The 22,142-nt window shown below is 46.0% G+C and overlaps 1 protein-coding gene across 1 annotated transcript in view; it reads right to left on the minus strand.

Annotated features, from left to right (window-relative positions):
* NBAS (NBAS subunit of NRZ tethering complex) overlaps positions 1-15,961 on the minus strand; it is a 352,849-nt gene extending 336,888 nt beyond the window's left edge. The window contains 6 exon segments of the mRNA XM_066234551.1: positions 6,721-6,764; positions 8,991-9,038; positions 9,387-9,464; positions 10,226-10,262; positions 13,257-13,311; positions 15,784-15,961. Coding sequence (XP_066090648.1) covers positions 6,721-6,764; positions 8,991-9,038; positions 9,387-9,464; positions 10,226-10,262; positions 13,257-13,311; positions 15,784-15,897 — 376 coding nt within the window. The 5' untranslated portion in view covers positions 15,898-15,961.
* Positions 15,962-22,142: the final 6,181 nt, after the last annotated feature.

Here is a 22,142-nt window from a genome sequence, read left to right on the forward strand (position 1 = left end):
GTAAGAGCAGGTGGCTAATGCCACAGCTCAAGGGGCCCTGTCTGTCTGAGCCTGACAGTCTCAGCACGCTTCTCAGACCCCCACGGAGTGCCACCAAGCCCTCACCCACCAAAAGGGCAGCACCGGGCAAAAGGTAAGTGAATACCACCCTCCAGGTATTTTTCTGGGAACTTCTTGATACTTATTCATTATTTAAGCCAGGTGTGGTCTACTTTAATAAACGCTGATAAAGAAACTTGGCCCTGGCCGGTTGGCTCAGCGGTAGAGCGTCGGCCTAGCGTGCAGAGGACCCGGGTTCAATTCCCGGCCAGGGCACAGAGGAGAAGCGTCCATTTGTTTCTCCACCCCTCCGCCGCGCTTTCCTCTCTGTCTCTCTCTTCCCCTCCCGCAGCCAAGGCTCCATTGGAGCAAAGATGGCCCGGGCGCTGGGGATGGCTCTGTGGCCTCTGCCTCAGGCGCTACAGTGGCTCTGGTCGCAAGATGGCAACGCCCAGGATGGGCAGAGCAACGCCCCCCTGGTGGGCAGAGCATCGCCCCTGGTGGGCGTGCCGGGTGGATCCCGATCGGGCGCATGCGGGAGTCTGTCTGACTGTCTTTCCCTGTTTCCAGCTTCAGAAAAATGGAAAAGAAAAAAAAAAAAAAGAAACTATAGAAAGTAAACTCAGAAAATGCCAGAACCCCAAGCTTTAGATACTCACTATTCCCCTTCTGTTATTCTCAAGAGGATACTAAGCAAACAGGACTTCTTATCTGCCCTTATTGTTCCATTCAGGGCATGTACACACATTTGTGTATATTAGGAATAAAACCCACAATTCCCACAAATTTATATATTCATAATATAAATATATATAACAAATGTATGCTCACAAATGTCTAAAATTAAACCATAGGAAACAGGCAAATACACTTTATACTTACATTCACTCACAAGAATCATTTTAATAGTTCTCAAATGCCAACACCCACTTGATAGGGTCAAAACTTGTAATGTTAAAACCTATGTGCCTACTATGAGTCAGACACCATGCCAGACACTGGGGGAAAAATAGTTGAGAAAGACAGTAGCCCTGTCTTCAAAGAATTTACAGTTTAATTGTGAATCAGACAAGCAAGTCAACAATGAGAAAAGGAAAGCAGATTAGGGCCCAGAGGCGATATAGGTACCAACAGGTCCTCGGGAAATGTTCAGAAAGATGTAGAAACAGTAGGGGAGAGGGCCAGGAGGAAAGCGTCCAGAAGAGCTGATTCTGGAGCTAAAGTAGCCATGACTACTTAATTACGTACAAACACAAAGGTAGGAGCTAGCAAGCAAAAGGAGTTATCAGTAGGAAGACATAACAAGCACGATGGCACGGGCAAACTGCAGCCTGCCTTGCATGGAACACAGGACACACGGTGGGGGCATCTTACAGGACGAACAGGCTGTGAAAGGTCTCGTGTCCCAGAGTAGAATCTCTAATCCGTATCCTACAGTCAATGGCAAACACATGACAGATTTCAGGCAGGATAACAGCTGTAGTAATAGTAGTATTAATAGCCTAATGTCTGAGTGCTTAGAAAGTGTCAGACATCATGCATGCCAAGAGCTTTACATCTATTATTAGTTCATATAACTTTTCTACAACCTAATCTATAAAATGGTGCCCATGTGACAGCTGAGACTCAGGTAACATGTTACTCAAGGTTACATATGGAGATGACAGGGTAACCTGGTAGAACTGAAGGGTACCCTTGTAGAATTCTCTTCTCAGGATGATCAGTCTGGCAAGCAGTGCCAAGTGTGGACTAGTGACAACACACAGAAGAAAACCTGTCAGGAGACAGTCACAGGAAGGCAAGTAAACAATGCCCACAGCCTGAACGGGGGCAGTGAGGCTGAATGCAGAAGTGGGAAGCAAAAACCATTAAACCAGATCCGCAGGACTTGGAGAGGCCACAGGTGATGCTTCTGCTGGTGTCACTCAGTAGGACTGCAAGGACTGACTTACCTCTCTCTGCCCTGAGGGACTACAAACCTTAAATCTAGGTGGCCTGGACCTTTTTCCTGATTACAGACAAACGTAGTGCCTAGGAGAGTGCTTGGCATTTAGTGGCAGCTTAATATTTTTTGAAGAAAGGAAGAAGGAAGAGAGAGAAGGAGAAAGAACAAAAAAATGTCTAGATTTTCACTTTATGATACAAATAAAGGTACCACTGACCATCAGGGAACAGAGTAGAAGGAACAGACAATAACAAGGGGATATAAATTGATATAAATATGTAAGAAGTTTTACATTTGCTTTTTTTTTTTTTTTTTTTTTTTTAATTTTCTGAAGCTGGAAATGGGGAGGCAGTCAGACAGACTCCCGCATGCACCCAACCGGGATCCACCCGGCACGCCCACCAGGGGGCGATGCTCTGCCCATCTGGGGTGTAGCTCTGTCGCGACCAGAGCCACTTTAGCACCTGGGGCAGAGGTCAAGGAGCCATCCCCAGCGCCCGGGCCATCTTTTTGCTCCAGTGGAGCCTTAGCTGCGGGAGGGGAAGAGAGAGATAGAGAGGAAGGGGGGGGTGTGGAGAAGAGATGGGCGCTTCTCCTGTGTGCCCTGGCCGGGAATCGAACCCGGGACTCCTGCACGCCAGGCTGACGCTCTACCACTGAGCCAACCGGCCAGGGCCTACATTTGCTTTTAAGTCACAATATAGGGTGGAGCAAAAGTAGGTTTACAGTCATGAGTACACAAAAACCGAGTTTATTCTTGTATTATTATTTATTAATTATTGCATTATTTCCCATAAAAAACTGTAAACTTACTTTTGCCTTACCCTGTATATACCATAGATCAAGAAAACTCCATAAAAACTCTATTATTATCTTATCCACAGGAATAGATGGAATTGTTTAGGAATACTGAGGCTGACATACTAATAGAAAAACACTATTCATATGGGAACCCAAAATATTTTAAAAACATTTAATTTTCAGTCTTCTCAATACACACAGATGGCTGAGAATGAGAAAAATTAGGAGGAAACAGGCCCAGCACACTGATGGCGCATCTGACAAGGAGCTAAAAGACCCGCGTTTCCATGGCGAGGTCAGGGAAGCCTCTGTATTTCACCATTTCACAGATTTCAAAATGATGGATGTCTCCCTTACATGCTCGCTTTCACTGTCAAATACTTATTTTATCCCAATACTGTGTTAAGCTAAAATACATATACCATGTTCTTCCAATTCAGTAAGAAAATACTGTGCCGGACACGCAGGAAGGACACTGTGTCTCATCACCACAACCAGGACTATCACCGTTATGATTCCTACAACTGCCACACTGTTACACCAACACAAGGTCAGAAAGAGGAACTGTCGGTCCTGGAAAGAACATGTAAGTAATAGATGCATTTACCTAATAGTGCCTTCTTCACTATCCTCCTATAAGCTCCCTATGTCCTTTCCATACACTGCTCCTGCAGAGCCAGACACTGTCCCGGACACTCCCACAAAGGGACACACTGTCCCCGGACACTCCCGCAGAGGGAGACACTGTCCCGGACACTCCCGCAGAGGGAGACACTGTCCCGGACACTTCCGCAGAGGGAGACACTGTCCCGGACACTCCCGCAGAGCCAGACACTGTCCCGGACACTCTCGCAGAGCCAGACACTGCCCCGGACACTCCCGCAGAGGGAGACACTGTCCCGGACACTCCCACAGAGGGAGACACTAACCCGGACACTCCCGCAGAGGGAGACACTGTCCCGGACACTCCCGCAGAGGGAGACACAGTCCCGGACACTCCCACAGAGGGAGACACTGCCCCGGACACTCCCGCAGAGGGAGACACTGCCCCGGACACTCCCACAGAGCCAGACATTGTCCCGGACACTGCCCTGAACATTCCCGCAGAGGGAGACACTGCCCCGGACACTCCCGCAGAGCCAGACATTGTCCCGGACACTCCCGCAGAGGGAGACACCGCCCCGGACACTCCCGCAGAGGGAGACACCGCCCCGGACACTCCCGCAGAGGGAGACACCGCCCCGGACACTCCCGCAGAGCCAGACACTGTCCCGTACACTCCTGCAGAGGGAGACACTGTGCCAGAAACTCCCGCAGAGCCAGACACTGCCCCGGACACTCCCGCACAGCCAGACACTGCCCCGGACACTCCCACAGAGGGAGACACTGTGCCAGAAACTCCCGCAGAGCCAGACACTGTCCCGGACACTCCCGCAGAGCCAGACACTGCCCCGGACACTCCCGCAGAGGGAGACACCGCCCCGGACACTCCCGCAGAGGGAGACACCGCCCCGGACACTCCCGCAGAGGGAGACACTGTCCCAGACACTAACGCAGAGGGAGACACTGCCGCAGACACTCCCGCAGAGCCAGACACTGTCCCGGACACTCCCGCAGAGCCAGACACCGCCGTGGTCACTCCCGCAGAGCCAGACACTGCCCCGGACACTCCCGCAGAGAGAGACACTGTCCCGGACACTAACGCAGAGGGAGACACTGCCCCGGACACTCCCGCAGAGCCAGACACTGTCCCGGACACTCCCGCAGAGAGAGACACTGTCCCGGACACTAACGCAGAGGGAGACACTGCCCCGGACACTCCCGCAGAGCCAGACACCGCCCCGGACACTCCCGCAGAGGGAGACACCGCCCCGGACACTCCCGCAGAGGGAGACACCGCCCCGGACACTCCCGCAGAGGGAGACACTGTCCCGTACACTCCCGCAGAGGGAGACACTGTGCCAGAAACTGCTGCAGAGCCAGACACTGTCCCGGACACTCCCACAGAGCCAGACACTGCCCCGGACACTCCGCAGAGCCAGACACTGTCCTGGTCAGAGACACTGCCCCGGACACTCCCGCAGAGGGAGACACTGTCCCGGACACTCCCGCAGAGCCAGACACTGCCCCGGACACTCCCGCAGAGCCAGACACTGCCGTAAACACTCCTGCAGAGGGAGACACTGCCCCGGACACTCCCGCAGAGCCAGACAGTCCCGGACACTCCCGCAGAGCCAGACACTGCCCCGGACACTCCCGCAGAGGGAGACACTGCCCCGGACACTCCCGCAGAGCCAGACACTGCCGTGGACACTCCCGCAGAGGGAGACACCGCCCCGGACACTCCCGCAGAGGGAGACACTGCCGTGGACACTCCTGCAGAGGGAGACACTGCCCCAGACACTCCCGCAGAGCCAGACACTGCCGTGGACACTCCTGCAGAGGGAGACACCGCCGTGGACACTCCCGCAGAGGGAGACACTGCCCCAGACACTCCCGCAGAGCCAGACACTGCCGTGGACACTCCCGCAGAGGGAGACACCGCCGTGGACACTCCCGCAGAGGGAGACACCGCCCCGGACACTCCCGCAGAGGGAGACACTGCCGTGGACACTCCTGCAGAGGGAGACACTGCCCCAGACACTCCCGCAGAGCCAGACACTGCCGTGGACACTCCTGCAGAGGGAGACACTGCCCCGGACACTCCTGCAGAGGGAGACACTGCCCCGGACACTTCCGCAGAGGGAGACACTGCCCCGGACACTCCCGCAGAGCCAGACACTGCTGTGGACACTCCTGCCTCTATTCCTTCCCAAGCTTGTTTTCAAAAAGTCCCTTTTCTCAAGTCTCACCTGACATTCCTGGGTAGAGACGCTCACCCGACTCTGTATTTTTCCTTCCTCAGATTGTCGAAGTTTATAATGATGTATGTGAGTGTCTGTATGAAGTAAGGGACAAAGCCTTTTGGCTACAATTATACCCCTAGGATGACTCCTATACCCAGAAATGATGCACATACATGAGACACTCAGGACATTCTTGCTGACTATCAGAGAATGATCAAATCCCAGTCTCTTTTTAGAGAGAGAGAAAAAGGGAGAGAGATGAGAAGCATCAACTTGTAGTTTCGTCATTTACTTTAGTTGTTCATTGATTGCTTCTCATATGTGAATTGACCAGGGGACTCCAGCAGAGCAACTGACCCCTTGCTCAAGCGAGCGACCTTGGGCTCAAACCAGCAACCTTGGGCTCATGGGATCAAACTGATGATCCCACACTCAAGCTGGTGAGCCTGCACTCAAGCCAGCGACCTCAGGGCTTCAAACTTGGGCCCTCAGCGTCCAGGTCAAGGCTCTATCCACTGCACCACCACCAGTCAGGCCCGGACTAGTCTATATCTGACCAACTCTTCATTTATACTAAAATATTTATTTCTTCATTGGATTTAAAATAAAAGACTAAAGATACAAATGCTTTATTACAAAACTGGCTTAGACTTAGTAAACATTTTAATTTCAAATTTCTCCAAAATGCATATCCAAAAGCAAAATTATGGCAGTAATCAGTTAAGTAATCAGTAAATGGAAGAGATCAGTTAAGATTTTTTTAAAAAATATTTTATTTATTGATTTTTTAGAGAGAGAGGAGTGAGAGAGAGAGACAGAGAGAGAAGGGGGAGGAGCAGGAAGCTTCGACTCCCATATGTGCCTTGACCGGGCAAGCCCAAGGTTTCGAACCTGCGACCTCAGTGTTCCAGGTCGACGCTTTATCCCACTGCGCCACCACAGGTCAGGCCAGATTTTTTTTTAATTTTAATAAGCAGTTTTAACAGCCTCTGTTAATAAATATTTATTTAATATCTATTCTGGCTTTTAAGAGATATAAACTATTACAGATTTGAAATGTTCAATTTTAGATATTTTAGAAACTCTTACCTTGGCACTTCCCAATAATTGATGTAAAATCATCTTTTGCAGACCTGCAACATATGTACAAAATTAAGACAACAGTTTTACCATGACAACACTACTGTGTGCTGCCTATAACACCAACTACAAACAGAGCATGTCTCTCCACAGCACTTTCAAAGCATTCCTTCTCTCATGAGGTGGTCTGTGCCCCAAACAAGACCCTTTCAATAGTGACGATAGTTTTCCCATCATTTTTTTTCCATCAGAAACGAGCTATACCAGAAGTAAAGTGATACAAGTACAAATGAGTTTAAACATGGAAACAACCAAATTGTCTTTTGATAGATGGGATAAGAAGATGTGTACATATATACAGTGGAATACTACTCAGCCATAGAAAGATGAAATACTTACGTTTGCAACAAATGGATGAACCTTGAGAATATCATGCTAAGCTAAATAAGTCAATCAGAAAAGGCAAGAACCGTATGATTTCACTCATATAAGATATAAAAGCAACAAATGAACAAACAAGAAAAACACAACTTCTAGACACAGACAACGATATGATGGTTACCAAAGGGAAGGGGTGGGGGATGGGCAGTATAGGGCAAAGGCGGTCAAATATATGGTGACAGATGAGACTTGACTTTGGGTGGTAGACACAAAATGCAATATGCAGACCATATATCATAAAATTGCACCTATATAATTTTGTTAAACAATGTCATCGCAATAAATTTAATTTTAAAAGAAAGGCACGGCCCTGGCGGGGTGCCTCAGTGGATAGAGCATCATCTCAGGGTGCTGAGGTCACAGGTTTGATCCCTGGTCAGAGTACATATGAGAAGCAGCAAATGAATGCACAATTACATGGAACAACTAAGTGGAACAACACGTTGATGCTTCTCTCTCTCTCTCTCAAATCAATGGAAACATTTCTTTTAAAAGTCACACCATCAGCACAATTCTCAAAAAGATGCATTTCACATTACTAAAACAAATGGAAGAGGAAATGCTAGCCCATTCCTATGAATAACATACGTTCAAATACTTTACCAACATGATGCTTAATGATGCTATTAAAAAAGAAGAACCTGCCTATTAAAGCCATGCCGAATGAGGAAATATAGTTCTGAAAGGCTGTCATTATTGATGATCATTTTTATCCTCACAGTTTTAAGAGGGATTGCAGAGCCTCCCCACCTGAAATCTGTGCCCCAATTGGGGCAAAACCTTTGACTACTCCCAAAAAAGTTGAGGGGTCCAGTCTGTTTGGATTAATGGGAAGAGAAAGAAATTTCACAACACAAAGCTAACACAAGTGTGGTCGCAACTGAATTTTCACTAATACTATTTTTAGTAAAGAACAGTGAAGTAGCACGAAAGCCTTCGACTGGTAACGTAGGCATCCTGCAATTTCCGCCTCACTGCTTACTTTCTGAGAACTAGGATTGGGCCTTGCCTGGAGAAAGGGGTCATCGCCAACTTTACAGGTATGACACATTTCGTCTTTGCTCCTAATTCTCCAGAGAATGAACTTGTTTTCCTGAGTTAGTTGCTATTGCTTTCTCTCTTTCATAACTGGTGCATTATTTAAAAATAAAGTACATGGAGCCCTGACCAGATAGCTCGGTTGGTTAGAGCATCGTGCTGAAGCACAGAGGTTGCTGGTTCGATCCCTGGTCAGGGTACATGCAGGGACTGAGCAATGTTCCTATCTCTGTCTCTCACTTCCTCTCTCACTAAAATCAATAAACAGTAATAATTTTTTTTAAAAATCTTTAAATAAATAAAGTGCATGGAAAGCCCAGCTTAGAGAAGTCTTCTAGATGTGTGTGCAATGCCCCTGAATGTGCCAAGAGGACAGGGAACATCACTGGTCTAAAGTAACATGCGACCAGGATCTCGTGCAGAACCACGTCCGGGGACAGCTTTATGCCGACAGAGCAGAGCGGCCCTTACTTCATACCCTCCTGAGCATCTGTGTAGCTGGCTTCACAGCACAGAGTCAAATAGAAGTGATGTCCATAGCTCTAGAAAATATGCATCCTCTACTGAAAAAAACAAAATCATTCTAGAGACAGCTAGTGGGCTGGGGAAGCAAGACGGGCATGCTCCTCGCAGGTGCCCCTCCCCCTTTAGTGGGCAAAGCTGGTGTCCGACACCTCACGGAATTCTAGAGGTTAAAAGGAAAATCCCTGTGAATGTGCCCCTCTTCAAAACTCTCAGTCCCCAGCAATCAAGCAAAATGCTCCTCAAAGGAAGTTTTGATCATGAATATTAACAATTACCTGATCTCCACACACTGGTCTTGAACAGCGGCCAAAAGTTTTCCATTGCTTCCATAAGGGAAAAGAAAAAAATATATGAACATGTGTAGCAGTGTTACACAGAGAAGGAATGATTTTAAGAACTTAAAATCATTTTAAAATTTTCCCCACATGCTTTAATTTCCCATCCTTTGACCTTACAATTAGATGAGCATTTGGTACAAAAGCATACCAAAGTATTTAAATACAGCTTGATTTAACACATTTAAGCAGTACTAAACACATGTGTGTCAAAGGTAATTTATATAAAATGAATATCAAGACTGTAAGCCACAAGGACCCCAAAATTAAGGCCATAATGAAATTTAAATGCTAACCCCGGTAGAGAAAAATTATATGGATTTTATACACCCTTACCTTGCAAGGACCAAATGCCAGTTTATCTGTTTATTAACCAAGCGAACCAGTCCATCAGGGAGCAGAAAGGAGGCAGGGCTAAAACCACAACACATTAATGAGCTTCACATCTAACTGTGAACACTACACACACACACACACACACACACACACACCACCGCCACTGCCACCACCACCACCACCACCAACCACCACCAGAGTAAGAGCAGAGGCACTGGAACCAGTCCTAGAGAAGAGCCAAAGGTCTGCTTTAAAGAACTAATATTATCTCTGGAGCTTTTAAGATTAAACATCCTCAAGGAAATGGCCATCTGTGATAAGTAATTCAATAAAATAATTCCTACTCACATAGCTAAAAGATGAATTACATCTTTTGCCAGAATAATCATTTTTTTGTTCTTCTTAGGGCTCAAAATTAGCACAGTGCCTGAAAACATACATAACACTCAAAAGAATTCAGAAGTACCCAAAACCTGAAACCTAAAGAACCTTCCACGAGAGGAGATATGACAGTAAGAACAAAAAGGTTTTTTAAAGGCTGTGAAGCTACAGTTCCACCACATGGACATTCAAGATAAGGCTGAGAATGCCCATCAGTGAAAGTGGATGTTGTCATGAGATAGTCTTAAGAATGACTAAGGGAACAAAAATTACCCCAAGTCTAGTAAGATACACTGTCAGAGTATGCCAAACGTTCAAAATGTCTGTTTTATAAACTGGTTCACCTGAACATCAGCAACTCTATCACAATTAGGTTCTGAAAACTTAACACAAATAGGACAACACTGCTCATGTCTGATGTTCATTTCACACTGTTTCTCCGTGGAATCAATACTCACCTGTACCAGATGTATTGGCGTAAAAATAATAAATGATCTGTAATAAAAGGACAACAAAGCCTAACATGAGTCAGCTCTTTAGGAATCACTTTCAAATTAGATTTCTTGATGATAAAATCTAAAATACACTATAGACTGAGTCATTACAGAACAAAACATGGAAAGTACAACTCTTAAAATAAGAGAATATAATCAAATACACAATATAACTCTTACAGTATTTGTTTATATATATATTAAGTTCCAAGCTGGTGTGTTCAAAACTTTTAAGTATTTCCTAACAGTACAAAAAGTTAAAGTGATTTGATGATAAACTTTGAAGAGGTGTTAATATAACCATGGAATAAAAATCACAGTAATCACTCTTTAAAACCAAACTATTGGCCCTGGCCGGTTTGCTCAGCGGTAGAGCGTCGGCCTGGCGTGTGGGGGACCCGGGTTCGATTCCTGGCCAGGGCACATAGGAGAAGCGCCCATTTGCTTCTCCACCCCCCCCCCTTCCTCTCTGTCTCTCTCTTCCCCTTCCGCAGCCAAGGCTCCACTGGAGCAAAGATGGCCCGGGCACTGGGGATGGCTCCTTAGCCTCTGCCCCAGGCGCTAGAGTGGCTCTGGTAGTGGCAGAGCGATGCCCCGGAGGGGCAGAGCATCGCCCCCTGGTAGGCAGAGCGTGGCCCCTGGTGGGCGTGCCGGGTGGATCCTGGTCGGGCGCATGCGGGAGTCTGTCTGACTGTCTCTCCCCGTTTCCAGCTTCAGAATACAAAAAAATACAAATAAAATAAAATAAAATAAAATAATAAAAAATAAAACCAAACTATTTTTATAAAAACATCAAGACAACATTTTGTGCTTTATAGCAAAGACTTAAATAATCATCTAAAAATGGAGAAGTCTACGAAAAACACAATCCCCAAAACACTATTGACAATGCTTTTTATGGTCTCATTTAAAAGATATCTGTAGGCCCTGGCCGGTTGGCTCAGCGGTAGAGCATCGGCCTGGCGTGCAGGGGACCCGGGTACGATTCCTGGCTAGGGCCCATAGGAGAAGCGCCCATTTGCTTCTCCACCCCCCCCCCCCTCCTTCCTCTCTGTCTCTCTCTTCCCCTACCGCAGCCAAGGCTCCATTGGAGCAAAGATGGCCTGGGCGCTGGGGATGGCTCCTTGGCCTCTGCCCCAGGCGCTAGAGTGGCTCTGGTCGCAGCAGAGCGCCCCCCCCCCCCCGGGGCAGAGCATCGCCCCCTGGTGGGCAGAGCATAGCCCCTGGTGGGCGTGCCGGGTGGATCCCGGTCGGGCGCATGCGGGAGTCTATCTGACTGTCTCTCCCCGTTTCCAGCTTCAGAAAAATACAAAAATAAATAAATAAATAAATAAATAAAATAAAAGATATCTGTGTGAATACAACACATGTACACAGCTAAGTGATACCACTGGGCAAGGTCTGAACGCTAACAGATTACCTCTGAGCAGCAAAGTGAGGAATAATCTACTTACGCTAATCTGTGGTTATCTGCATTCTCTAAATTCTCTACAACAAATTTTATTACTTGTATACATTTTCTAATTTTTCAAAATTTCAAACCATTTGTGATCATGAAAATTAAATATGCTAGTCTTTCCTGTATCAGAAGATAAAATTAGTTAATTTGAAGTCCTCAACTGCTTTGAACCTGCATCTTCGATATAAATAGCTAATATTCACCAGTATAAGGAAAGGCTTTGGAGCCAGAAAGGCATGCAGTCAAATTCCAAATGAATGACCTTGGGCAAGTTTCCGCACCTGCACACACAAAGGCGTAGCAGCACCCACCTTGCTGGCCTGGGAGAGGGTTTTATCAGTTATTGGCCGAGAAGCCTTACCAACACCAGCTCAATGCTGCTAGTGCCCCACACTTCCCCAAATTCTGTGAGCTCAAGTGCAAAGTCACCCGGGAGTTAAATGAATGCCCTGGTAACTTTTGTAATTTGAATAACTCCAATGTGCCTCAAACATCATGTAAACCACTTAGAACAGCCTGTCACTGTCTTTTCACACTCAATGTCCATAGTCTCTGAGACACACACTGGGTTTGATTTTCTTCATTTCTAGAACACATCCATAATGGTTAACTCAGGCCACATATACATAATAAGCTCCACACTGCATTAAAAGTGAGTGTATGGCCTGACCAGGCGGTGGCACAGTGGATAGAGCCTCAGACTGGGATGCGGAAGACCCAGGTTCGAGACCCCGAGGTTGCCAGTTTGAGCGCAGGCTCATCTGGCTTGAGCAAGAAGCTCGCCAGCTTGGATCCAAGGTTGCTGGCTCGAGCAAGGGGTTATTCGGTCTGCTGAAGGCCCACGGTCAAGGCACATATGAGAAAGCAATCAATGAACAACTAAGGTGTCGCAATGCTCAACGAAAAACTAATGATTGATGCTTCTCATCTCTCCGTTCCTGTCTGTCTGTCCCTGTCTATCCCTCACTCTCTCTCTCTGTCTCTAAAAAAATAAAAATAAAAAATAATAATAATAATAATAAAAGTGAGTGTATGTGTATACACACAATACTTCCCTACATATATGTGTGTGTATATACATATCATACATCATGAAAATATATACATATACAAAATTAAACTCAGGGAACTCGGGTATGCTCTTCACTCTTACTAGGCTCTACATTAGAAGCCTAAAAAACACATTTTAAAATTCCTAAACTTTCACCTGACCTGTGATGGCACAGTGGATAAAGTGTCGACCTGGAATGCTGAGGTCACTGGTTTGAAATCTCAGGCTTGCCTGGTCAAAGCACATACAACAAGCAACTACTATGAGTTGATACTTCCCACTCCTTGGTTACGCCCCCTTTCTCTCTGCCTCTTCCTCTCCCTCTCTCTCTCTCTCCCTTCTCTAAAAACCAATAAATAAAATCTTTAAAAAAATAAAATTCCTAAACTTTCTAAAACAGCACAGTTATGAATGAAATGACGAGAAATGACCTGTTAACAATATACTTATATATATATATAGAAAAGTAAAGAAGCTACACGTACCCCTAATTGCTTTTGTGACGATAAAGGATGCACCATGTTTTCGGCTGCCTCTGGGCTGCAATTGGGGAAAAATATAAAACTTACATTTGAGAATTTTCTAGTAATCCTTATACAATATGTAAAGTTCTATTTTTTTGTGAATACTAAGAGCACTGGGTACAAATTACCAGTATTTTAAAACTACTTATAAACAGAAACAAGCAGAAGCAGGTCTGGGGGCAGCGGCAGTACAAGTGAATATGACAGTTACAGGTACGTGTGAGGATGAATCTTCCAGAGGGCAAGGGAGGATTCAGGCTGGAAGCTGTTTCAAATAGAAACACCAGTCCAAAGACAAGAGAAGTAAAGGACAAAGATCACACTGGTCCCAGCCATTCAGTTCAGTTAGGGGGTGGGGGGGTTACAGAGGCCTAAAGTAAGTTTTGCTCACAAGAAAATAGATCATATAGATTAATATACTCAAGTCTGCAGGTAGATTTATTGAATGTTGTACATCCACAGAGAAAATGCTTCTAAGGCACACAGTGATATATAATTGCTACATTAAACGTGTAGTTAAATATAGACAAAATGTTGTGTGGATGAAGCAATTTTAGGCACTATAAATACTCAGTTAGTACTAATATGCTGTTAAAAAAGGAACAATGTACATAGAGTATATGCAGACAGATATGGCTGAAAAGCACAAAAACATTATTTCACTCAACAAACACGACTTGATCATCCACTTCATGCAAGGCACAATTTGGTCCTGGAGAGGGATAGAAAGGTGAATCCAATGGAAGAAAATAATGATAATAAATCAGATGTAGCTGCCTCCAAAGCCTGTAGTTTGACAGTTTAAATCAATAGAAAAAAAAATGAGCCATTAGGTTTCAATGTAAGCTGATGCTATGCCTATTTATTTTTATCATTTTGTAACTTGAAGCATTCTGAAATATCATACTATATTACCGTAATTAACCAGCAAGTGCTAAGGAGTGCAAACTTATCCTTCTTCAACCATAGAGGCAGAAACTGCTTCCTGGCTGCATAACCTACAAAATATTCACCCTACTAAAGACACACAGAAACTAAATAAATACCTGAAAGACAATAATACATACAGATCTCTGCAGCCTACAAAATACATTATTCAAAACCAGCAGAAACTGCAGTGGGAAGAAGGCTGAAGAAAACCGACAGGCTTCATTTTCGAGAATAAGAAGTCTGTCCGATATAGGAACACTTTTGAAAGATTTTGTAAAAGAAAATGTATATGCGCCAGACTCCGTGATCATCAATAAAAAGTCTCTTCCGATCTTGCTGCAATCCTCTGAGTCCAAACCAGTGACTGGCACAGGTTAAGCAGTCAAGCAATATGTGCTGGATAAAGGTGGACGCCTGGTTCCCACTCTTCACCCTGTGCCTGGGAGGTCTTCTCTGGGGAACAACTGATAACTCCAAGGTTCATTTCAGGACCTGGGACCCCTTCCTTGGAAGAGAATCCAACCCAGGTCAACAGCGCCTTACCCTTCTGAGTCCCTTTACTCACACCCCTACTACAGCACTGGTTACTTGATGAGAAATGCTTACTGGACTATCTTCCCTTCAGAGTGCAAGCCCCACTAAGGTGACCCATCGTCCTCCTTGAGGGAAGACAGCCCTTCTTTGTAAGTTCTGTCCTCCCTCAAAAAGTGTCCTCCTACGTATATGTCCTCCTTTTTGATATAGAAAGACTAATCTGTAAATGTCTGTATTCAGTGGATGCAGAGTGGATCCATTGCGTGTGATGTGACGTATTTGTATCTAAATGAGTACTTTTTTTTTACATTATTAAAAATTAATAGGCATGTAAGCATAATGACAATATGAAATATTACAAAAGTTTTATTATGCATTTATCACATTATAGTGTTGCAATAAATAAAATGTTTCTTTTATTTATGATACTGTTTTCTTCAATTTATTTTTGTCCTTTTCATTGTAAAAAAGTTGGTCACCTTAAGCACCAAGGAAGTTATTCACCTCCGCGTGCCCAGCACCTGGCACAGTGCCAGGGGCACGGTCGGACACACGCACACACATATGAAATGCGTGTTTATAGAAATACACAAGAACTGGCGTGATTCAGCTCCCAGCAGGAGCAAAGGTTCCATGCCACGCTCCGAGACAGCCGCCAGAAGCGGAGATGGCCTCAGGTGGGGAACACCCTCCCACCCACTGCAGCTGCGGACCAGCCCCGCGGGCCTGCGGGCAGTGACCACGAGGTTCCGCCCTGGGAGGACCCTGCAGCTCCACGCTGTCGCGCCCCACCGAGTCCCACCGGCGACACAGAACCAGAGCCCGAGGTTCCGCCCCACGATAACCGAATTCGGAGCCGGCTGAGGGGGAACCCAGACCCCGCCGTTGCTAGGGCAACCGGACACGCCCCGAGCCCGGCGCCCCCGCCCACCCGACACCACTCCCCTACGTGGCTCTTCCTACGTGGCTCTGCGCCGGCAGCGTCTGCGCCCAACTGGCCGCAGGGCTAGGGAGGCCGGTTCACCTGTACTTCTGTCTCCGGGGGCCACTCGGTGTTGACCAACAAGTCATAGAGAATCGTCTCCTCGCCCTCCGCAATTCCTGGAATCACAGCTAGTGCAGACTCGGAGGCCGCCATGCTCACCCCGGACTGAGCAGCAGAGGAACTGTCACTATGGCGTCCCGTGAAGGACAAGCTTCCCGGTCTGCGCCCGCTTTAAATTCGTGGGGAAGGGGGTGGAGTTAACTGGAGTAGAGAGGAAATAGATTAGCTTTTCAGGAGTAGGAGGGACAATGACATTGCTTGTCTGTAGTACAGCTGGGTCCCACCATGCTCCTTGTTTATTAATCTGCGTGAGATCAGCCAAGTCTGAACCTCTCCTATCCGACCAGTTTATATAAAATAAAAATGATGGAGAAAGAATCTCCCTGAGATGCCAACATATGACTTCGTTGCCTAACACATAGAACAAGTGCAAACGGGCTTTTTAAATAAACACTAAAACGTTATGCAACAGATTAAGACAGAAAGGTATCAGAGGACTGATGCTACAGAAGCTCAGAAAAGGCAGTGAAGGCCAGCATTTCTGGAGGGGCTTCCTGGAGTAAGTGGACCTTGTCCTGGGTCTTCAACAATAGGCAGAATTTGAATCCAATGGAGACGATATAGCAGAGCATTTCAAGTAGGAGGAAATGAGGAAATAAAAACGAAGACAGAAATATGTAATTGAAGGAGCAGGCGGCCAAGTAGAACCCAAGTTGAGAAAGGGTGTGGGGCTACCAAAGATAAAAGGTTGAGGACCTACACAGAGGGGGCTAAAATGCCAGCCTCACTTGTTCATTCCTTTGCTCACTCATTCATTCCACAACTGCCTCTACTGTTAGAAAGCCTCATACTGTAAGCAGAGCCTACTGTAGCCCAAATGAATCCACAACGTACAAAGAATTAGCACTGTGTCACATTCAAAAGAAACAAATACCAAAGATTTCTTGCAGGGATTATATTGCATAATATCCATTAAAATGCATTAGGCAGTGATGGAATGAAAAGCCTCTGCTGGGAGCCCAGGTCTCCCTTTTCTCTCAGACTTAAGTGACCTGTCAGCAAGCCTTCCATCCCCTGCCTGACCACCGGTCCTCTCCCGCCTCCTCTCTTGCTTCCCACCTCCCCCGCCACCTGCAGCCACACTGGCCTTGCTGTTTCTGAACACACCAGACACACAACCACTTCAGGGACCTTACGTGGGTTGTTCCCCCAGCTTGGAAGGCTTTCTCCCAGATATTTATCTGGTCTGCCCCACATCTCCAAGTTTATGCTTATATGTCACCTTCTCTCTGAAGCCTACCCTGACTGCATTTTAAATTTGTGGCCACCTTCCCTCAACTCCATCCAGCTCTCCAGATCCCCCTTACCTCCTGTATTTTTTTTTCCATAAAATTGTTTTATTGCCTGACCTGTGGTGGCGCAGTGGGATAAAGCGTCGACCTGGAAATGCTGAGGTCGCCAGTTCGAAACTCTGGCTTGCCTGGTCAAGGCACATATGGGAGTTGATGCTTCCAGCTCCTCCCCTCTTCTCTCTCTCTGTCTCTCCTCTCTCTCTCTCTCTCTCTCTCTCTCTCTCTCTCTCTCTCCCTCTCCTCTCTAAAATGAATAAATTAAAAAATAAATAAATTTAAAAAATTGTTTTATTACATTTGTTATTGTCTGTCCTCAATCACTAACATATAGGCTCTGCCAGACAGAGAGCTTTACTATTACACATTTAGATAATGCAGTGGGCAAAGCTCAGCTTTCTGCCTGTGTAGGGGAAAACCCTGTTCTCCCCTAATATGTGCTTCTACCCTGTGAGTCTTCTTTACTACTCATACAAAACACTTCTCTCTGACTCTTCTGGTCACCAAACGTGTGGAGGTTTTTTCCCCAGACCAACAAGCAATTCTTGGGCAAAAGAAAGATGTCTAAGTCCAACTCAGTTCTGACACTGTCTGTCCATAGACAGCAGCAGAACCCACAAGTCCAGAGCTCAGTCCCACAAGATCTCCCACTGCACCTGCAGCCCACCCCCCACAGACACACACACACACTTCAGATGCCAGATGCAATCCAAGGTTATCACCTGTGCTTCTCTGACCAACCGACTGTAGGTCGGACATTTCAATGACGTCCTGCATGGGTTTGATTAATTTGCTGGAGTGACTCTCAGAACCCAGGGAAACATTTACAGTTTATTAAAGGATATGATGGACAGTTAGATGAAGAATAACATAGGGCCCCATAACAATATCCCCAAAGTATAACAGTACCTGGAACCTAGCACAGGACAAAATGTATATTATTTGTTGAATATATAAATAAAAAACACCCCCAAAAGAAAAAGAAACCCTCTCTGACACACTTCTTGCAGCAGCAGCTTTTTGTCAAATCCTCAGTTGCAAACACCAGACACCTCTAGCCACCCTCCAGGCTGTCGAGGTACACAGCCTCAAGAGAGCCTTCTCACATGGTATGCCTTAGAATGTGAGCAGGTAGGAACGCCATTCACTGGGGAAGTATGAGGGGTTGCCCCTGGAGTGGGACAGACTCAGCACTGTCAAACCAAGTTTCCTTGGAATTTGCTCCCCTTCCCTGTCTCATCCTTTCTCGGATAGAAATCGGATGGCCTTCTGCTTATCTATTCTCTCATCACTCATCAGTACAACCACCACCCGGAGGTGGCCGGCCAAACCCACGAAGGATGCTTCCTTCTTAGTGCAGAAGGGGACAGTCACAAATACATCCCCAAGAATTGGTTTTTCTCTACTGCTGTCACACTACGTTAATTGCTTTATTCATCCTCGCTCTTACCCCATTTACCATAGTATGTACAATGGAACAGGAAACCTGAGGCCTCATCTGGCTGACTCCTGGGTGCTTGTATTCTTCAGAAACAAAACACACAGGCTGAAACTACACCAGCTGGAACCACATTTAACAGGGAGCAAGTCCTGGAAGGGAACTTCTACTCTCAGAGGTGCTCTGAGCTGACAGGCCTCCTCCACCACTATTTAAACTCCAGAAGAGTTTCCTGGAGGGGAAGAAAGTGAAGTGACCAAGAGAAGGGAAGCAGATGGTAAGAATCAGTATGCCAAGGGAAGGGCCGCAAATGCAGAATACCGGACGCTGGGGCTGGAAAAGAAAAGCCAGAGGAGTGATCGAAGTTCAAATCCAAGTTCAGCTGAGTCAAAGGAATGGGGAGATTTAAGACAGGTTGAGTGGCTGAAGTCCACGAGCTAGTGGGTCTTATTCACATTAACCAGATAGTTAATTGTCTAAACTGCACACTCCTGAAAATGAGAATGGATGAATATAATAATTTGCTAGGGAAATAGGCATGACACAGGACCATTCTAGGCAAATGGAGAGGATGGTCATAAATCATATGGAACACCACACTGGCCTTATCACAGACGCCAGTGACAAATGCAAAAATGGGCTGCAAGTGAGAGAGGGGAATGGATGAATCAGTAAAAAAATAAAATACACTAGTAAATTCATTGATTATTGATTTATATGTAAGAATAGCTCTTTTGCTTTATCTGATTTAAAAACAAACTAGATGAGCTTTAATATACTTTAAAGCATCAAAATGTAAGATGGATTAATGGACAGATTAAGGGTGACGAAATGGAAAGACACGTAATAAAGCAAGTGTGAGAAAATATTAATGACAGAATTTTGGCAGTGGCTACTTGAATGCCCACTGTAAAATTCTTGCCAGTTTGCAATATGTTTGCAAAACTTTAATTATAAAAGACTAGGGAAAAGAGTAAATCTATGATCTCAGACCACACAAACAAGGGATATGGGAGAAAGGAGTCCAGTAAAGAGTGTGATAATGCCCTTTCTGATTTGGCAACAGGACTAAGGTATTAAATAACTTCAGAATAATATGCTGTTGATTATATATTTTCTTAAAAATAAAGAAATACAACAGCCTGACCAGGAGGTGGCGCAGTGGATTGAGCGTCGGACTGGGATGCGGAGGACCCAGGTTCGAGACCCCAAGGTCGCCAGCTTGAGCACGGGCTCATCTGGTTTGAGCAAAAGGTCACCAGCTTGGACCCAAGGTCGCTGGCTCGAGCAAGGGGTTACTTGGTCTGCTGAAGGCCCGCAGTCAAGGCACATATGAGAAAGCAATCAATGAACAACTAAGGTGTCGCAACGAAAAACTGATGATTGATGCTTCTCATCTCTCTCCGTTCCTGTCTGTCTGTCCCTATCTATCCCTCTCTCTGACTCTGTGTCTCTGGAAAGAAGAAAGAAAGAAAGAAAGAAAGAAAGAAAGAAAGAAAGAAAGAAAGAAAGAAAGAAAGAAAGAAAGAAAGAGGAAGGGAAGGGAAGGGAAGAAGGAAGGAAGGAAGGAAAAAGAAAGAGTGGAAGAAAAAGAAAGAAAGAGTGGAAGAAAAAGAAAGAAATACAACAGATATTGTCCAAACCATAGACTGGAATAAGGAAACTATCAGTTTGAGGCAGAGAAGGACGGAATAAATAAGTAAACATCTGCTTATGGAGAGAAAATTTTATAAAGAGAAGATTTGACTATTGGGATAAGATGGTCCAATAATCACTACGCTAACATAACACCCAAACACTCACCTATGCAAAAAGGATCCAAACTTGCAAAAGGATCAGGCTGTGTCCCAAATCCTCACGGGGGACTTGTACAGTCCACTCGGACTCAGGGCTGAGCAGACAACTTTGGTTGCTGTCTGATTCAGTTTTACGAGATTTTATTTTAATTGTGTAGCTCTTCTTGGGTTTTACCTTTATGTAAGGTGACCAGTGATCCAACTCCCCTCCCTTAACAGGTCCTTGCTTTGAACCCAACCCCCCACCCTCCACAGTCAGCCCTGAAATCAAAGCCCCGCCCCCAAAGCGGCTGACAATTTCTTTAGCTGCTTGCTTCTTTGTGGATTCTCCGGTCTTGACTTTCTGACAAACTCATCCATTTCTTATTGAAGTTGTGGTTTTGTTTTTACATTTTCGCAAGTACCCCTGGTGTTCGTGGGAGTCGTTCAGGGTGTCTTGCCGGGCAAATTGCCTGAAGTGAAACCCTGTGAACCTCGGAGAGGAAACACGAAGGGGGAAGGCATTCTCCGAGCCCTGCCACAAACAGCCTGCAGCTCACAGGTGCGCAGACCACAGCCTGCAGATCCCCGGGCGCTCCAAAGGGAGCCAACGGGCAGCATCCAGAGGACTGAACGCGTTTGCCAACATGTAGAAGATGCCTCTGGGTCGCCCCAGAAATGTTTGTAGGGGGTTTTCAAACAACAGAAGATTTTCTGTCACCAACTGGGAGCAACACCAGTGAAATCAGTGTTTCATGTTTCAGTGATGAGTACCATTTATGTCAACAATCTGGGATGTCTAGGAAGTCTCAAATAACACCAATAGCCCAAAACTTCAAAAGGCAACTGCAAAACCAAAATACTTTAGTTCTTTGTGGACAGGGACAATGGGATTTTAATCTCTACAAACCCAGTTTGAAGGTGGGCTCTGAACACTACATTTTATTGGCTGCATGAATTATTCATGGTTGTGTTGATGCTGTTACAGATCAACACTTTTGACTTAAAAAAGGGAGGTTGTGGCTTTTAAAAGTCAGTTATTTCCTCCAGCAAAACAGTATATAGGCTTAAGGAAATTTTCTCTCCATAAGCAGATTCCTCATGAGCTCCAATTTTTTTTTCAACTGTCATAATGAAATTATGGCCTAGTTCTTCATTTTATCCTTGAGTAAAAAATGACAGTGGAGGGGCCCTGGCTGGTTGGCTCAGTGGTAGAGCATCGGCCTGACGTGCAAGAGTCCCGGGCTCGATTCCCAGCCAGGGCACACAGGAGAAGCACCCATCTGCTTCTCCACCCCTCCCCCTCTCCTTCCTCTCTGTCTCTCTCTTCCCCTCCCGCAGCCAAGGCTCCATTGGAGCAAAGTTGGCCCGGGCGCTGAGGATGGCTCCTTGGCCTTTGCCTCAGGCGCTAGAATGGCTCTGGTTGCAACAGAGCGACGCCCCAGATGGGCAGAGCATCAGCCTCTGGTGGGCATTTTGGGTGGATCCTGGTCGGGTGCATGTGGGAGTCTGTCTGACTGCCTCCCCGTTCCCAACTTCAGAAAAATACAAAAAAAAAAAAAAATGACAGTGGAGGCCCTGGCTGACTGGCTCAGTGGTAGAACATTGGCCCCACATGTGGAAGTACCAGGTTCAATTTATGGCCAGGGCACACAGGAGAATTGCCCATTGGCTTCTCTACCCTTCCTCCTTTCCTTTCTTTCTATCTCTCTCTTTCCTTCCCTCAGCCAAGGCTCCATTGGAGCAAAGTTGGCACCCAGCACTGAGGACAACTCC

Source organism: Saccopteryx bilineata, chromosome 6 (assembly GCF_036850765.1).
Source record: "Saccopteryx bilineata isolate mSacBil1 chromosome 6, mSacBil1_pri_phased_curated, whole genome shotgun sequence".
Classification (NCBI taxonomy): domain Eukaryota; kingdom Metazoa; phylum Chordata; class Mammalia; order Chiroptera; family Emballonuridae; genus Saccopteryx; species Saccopteryx bilineata.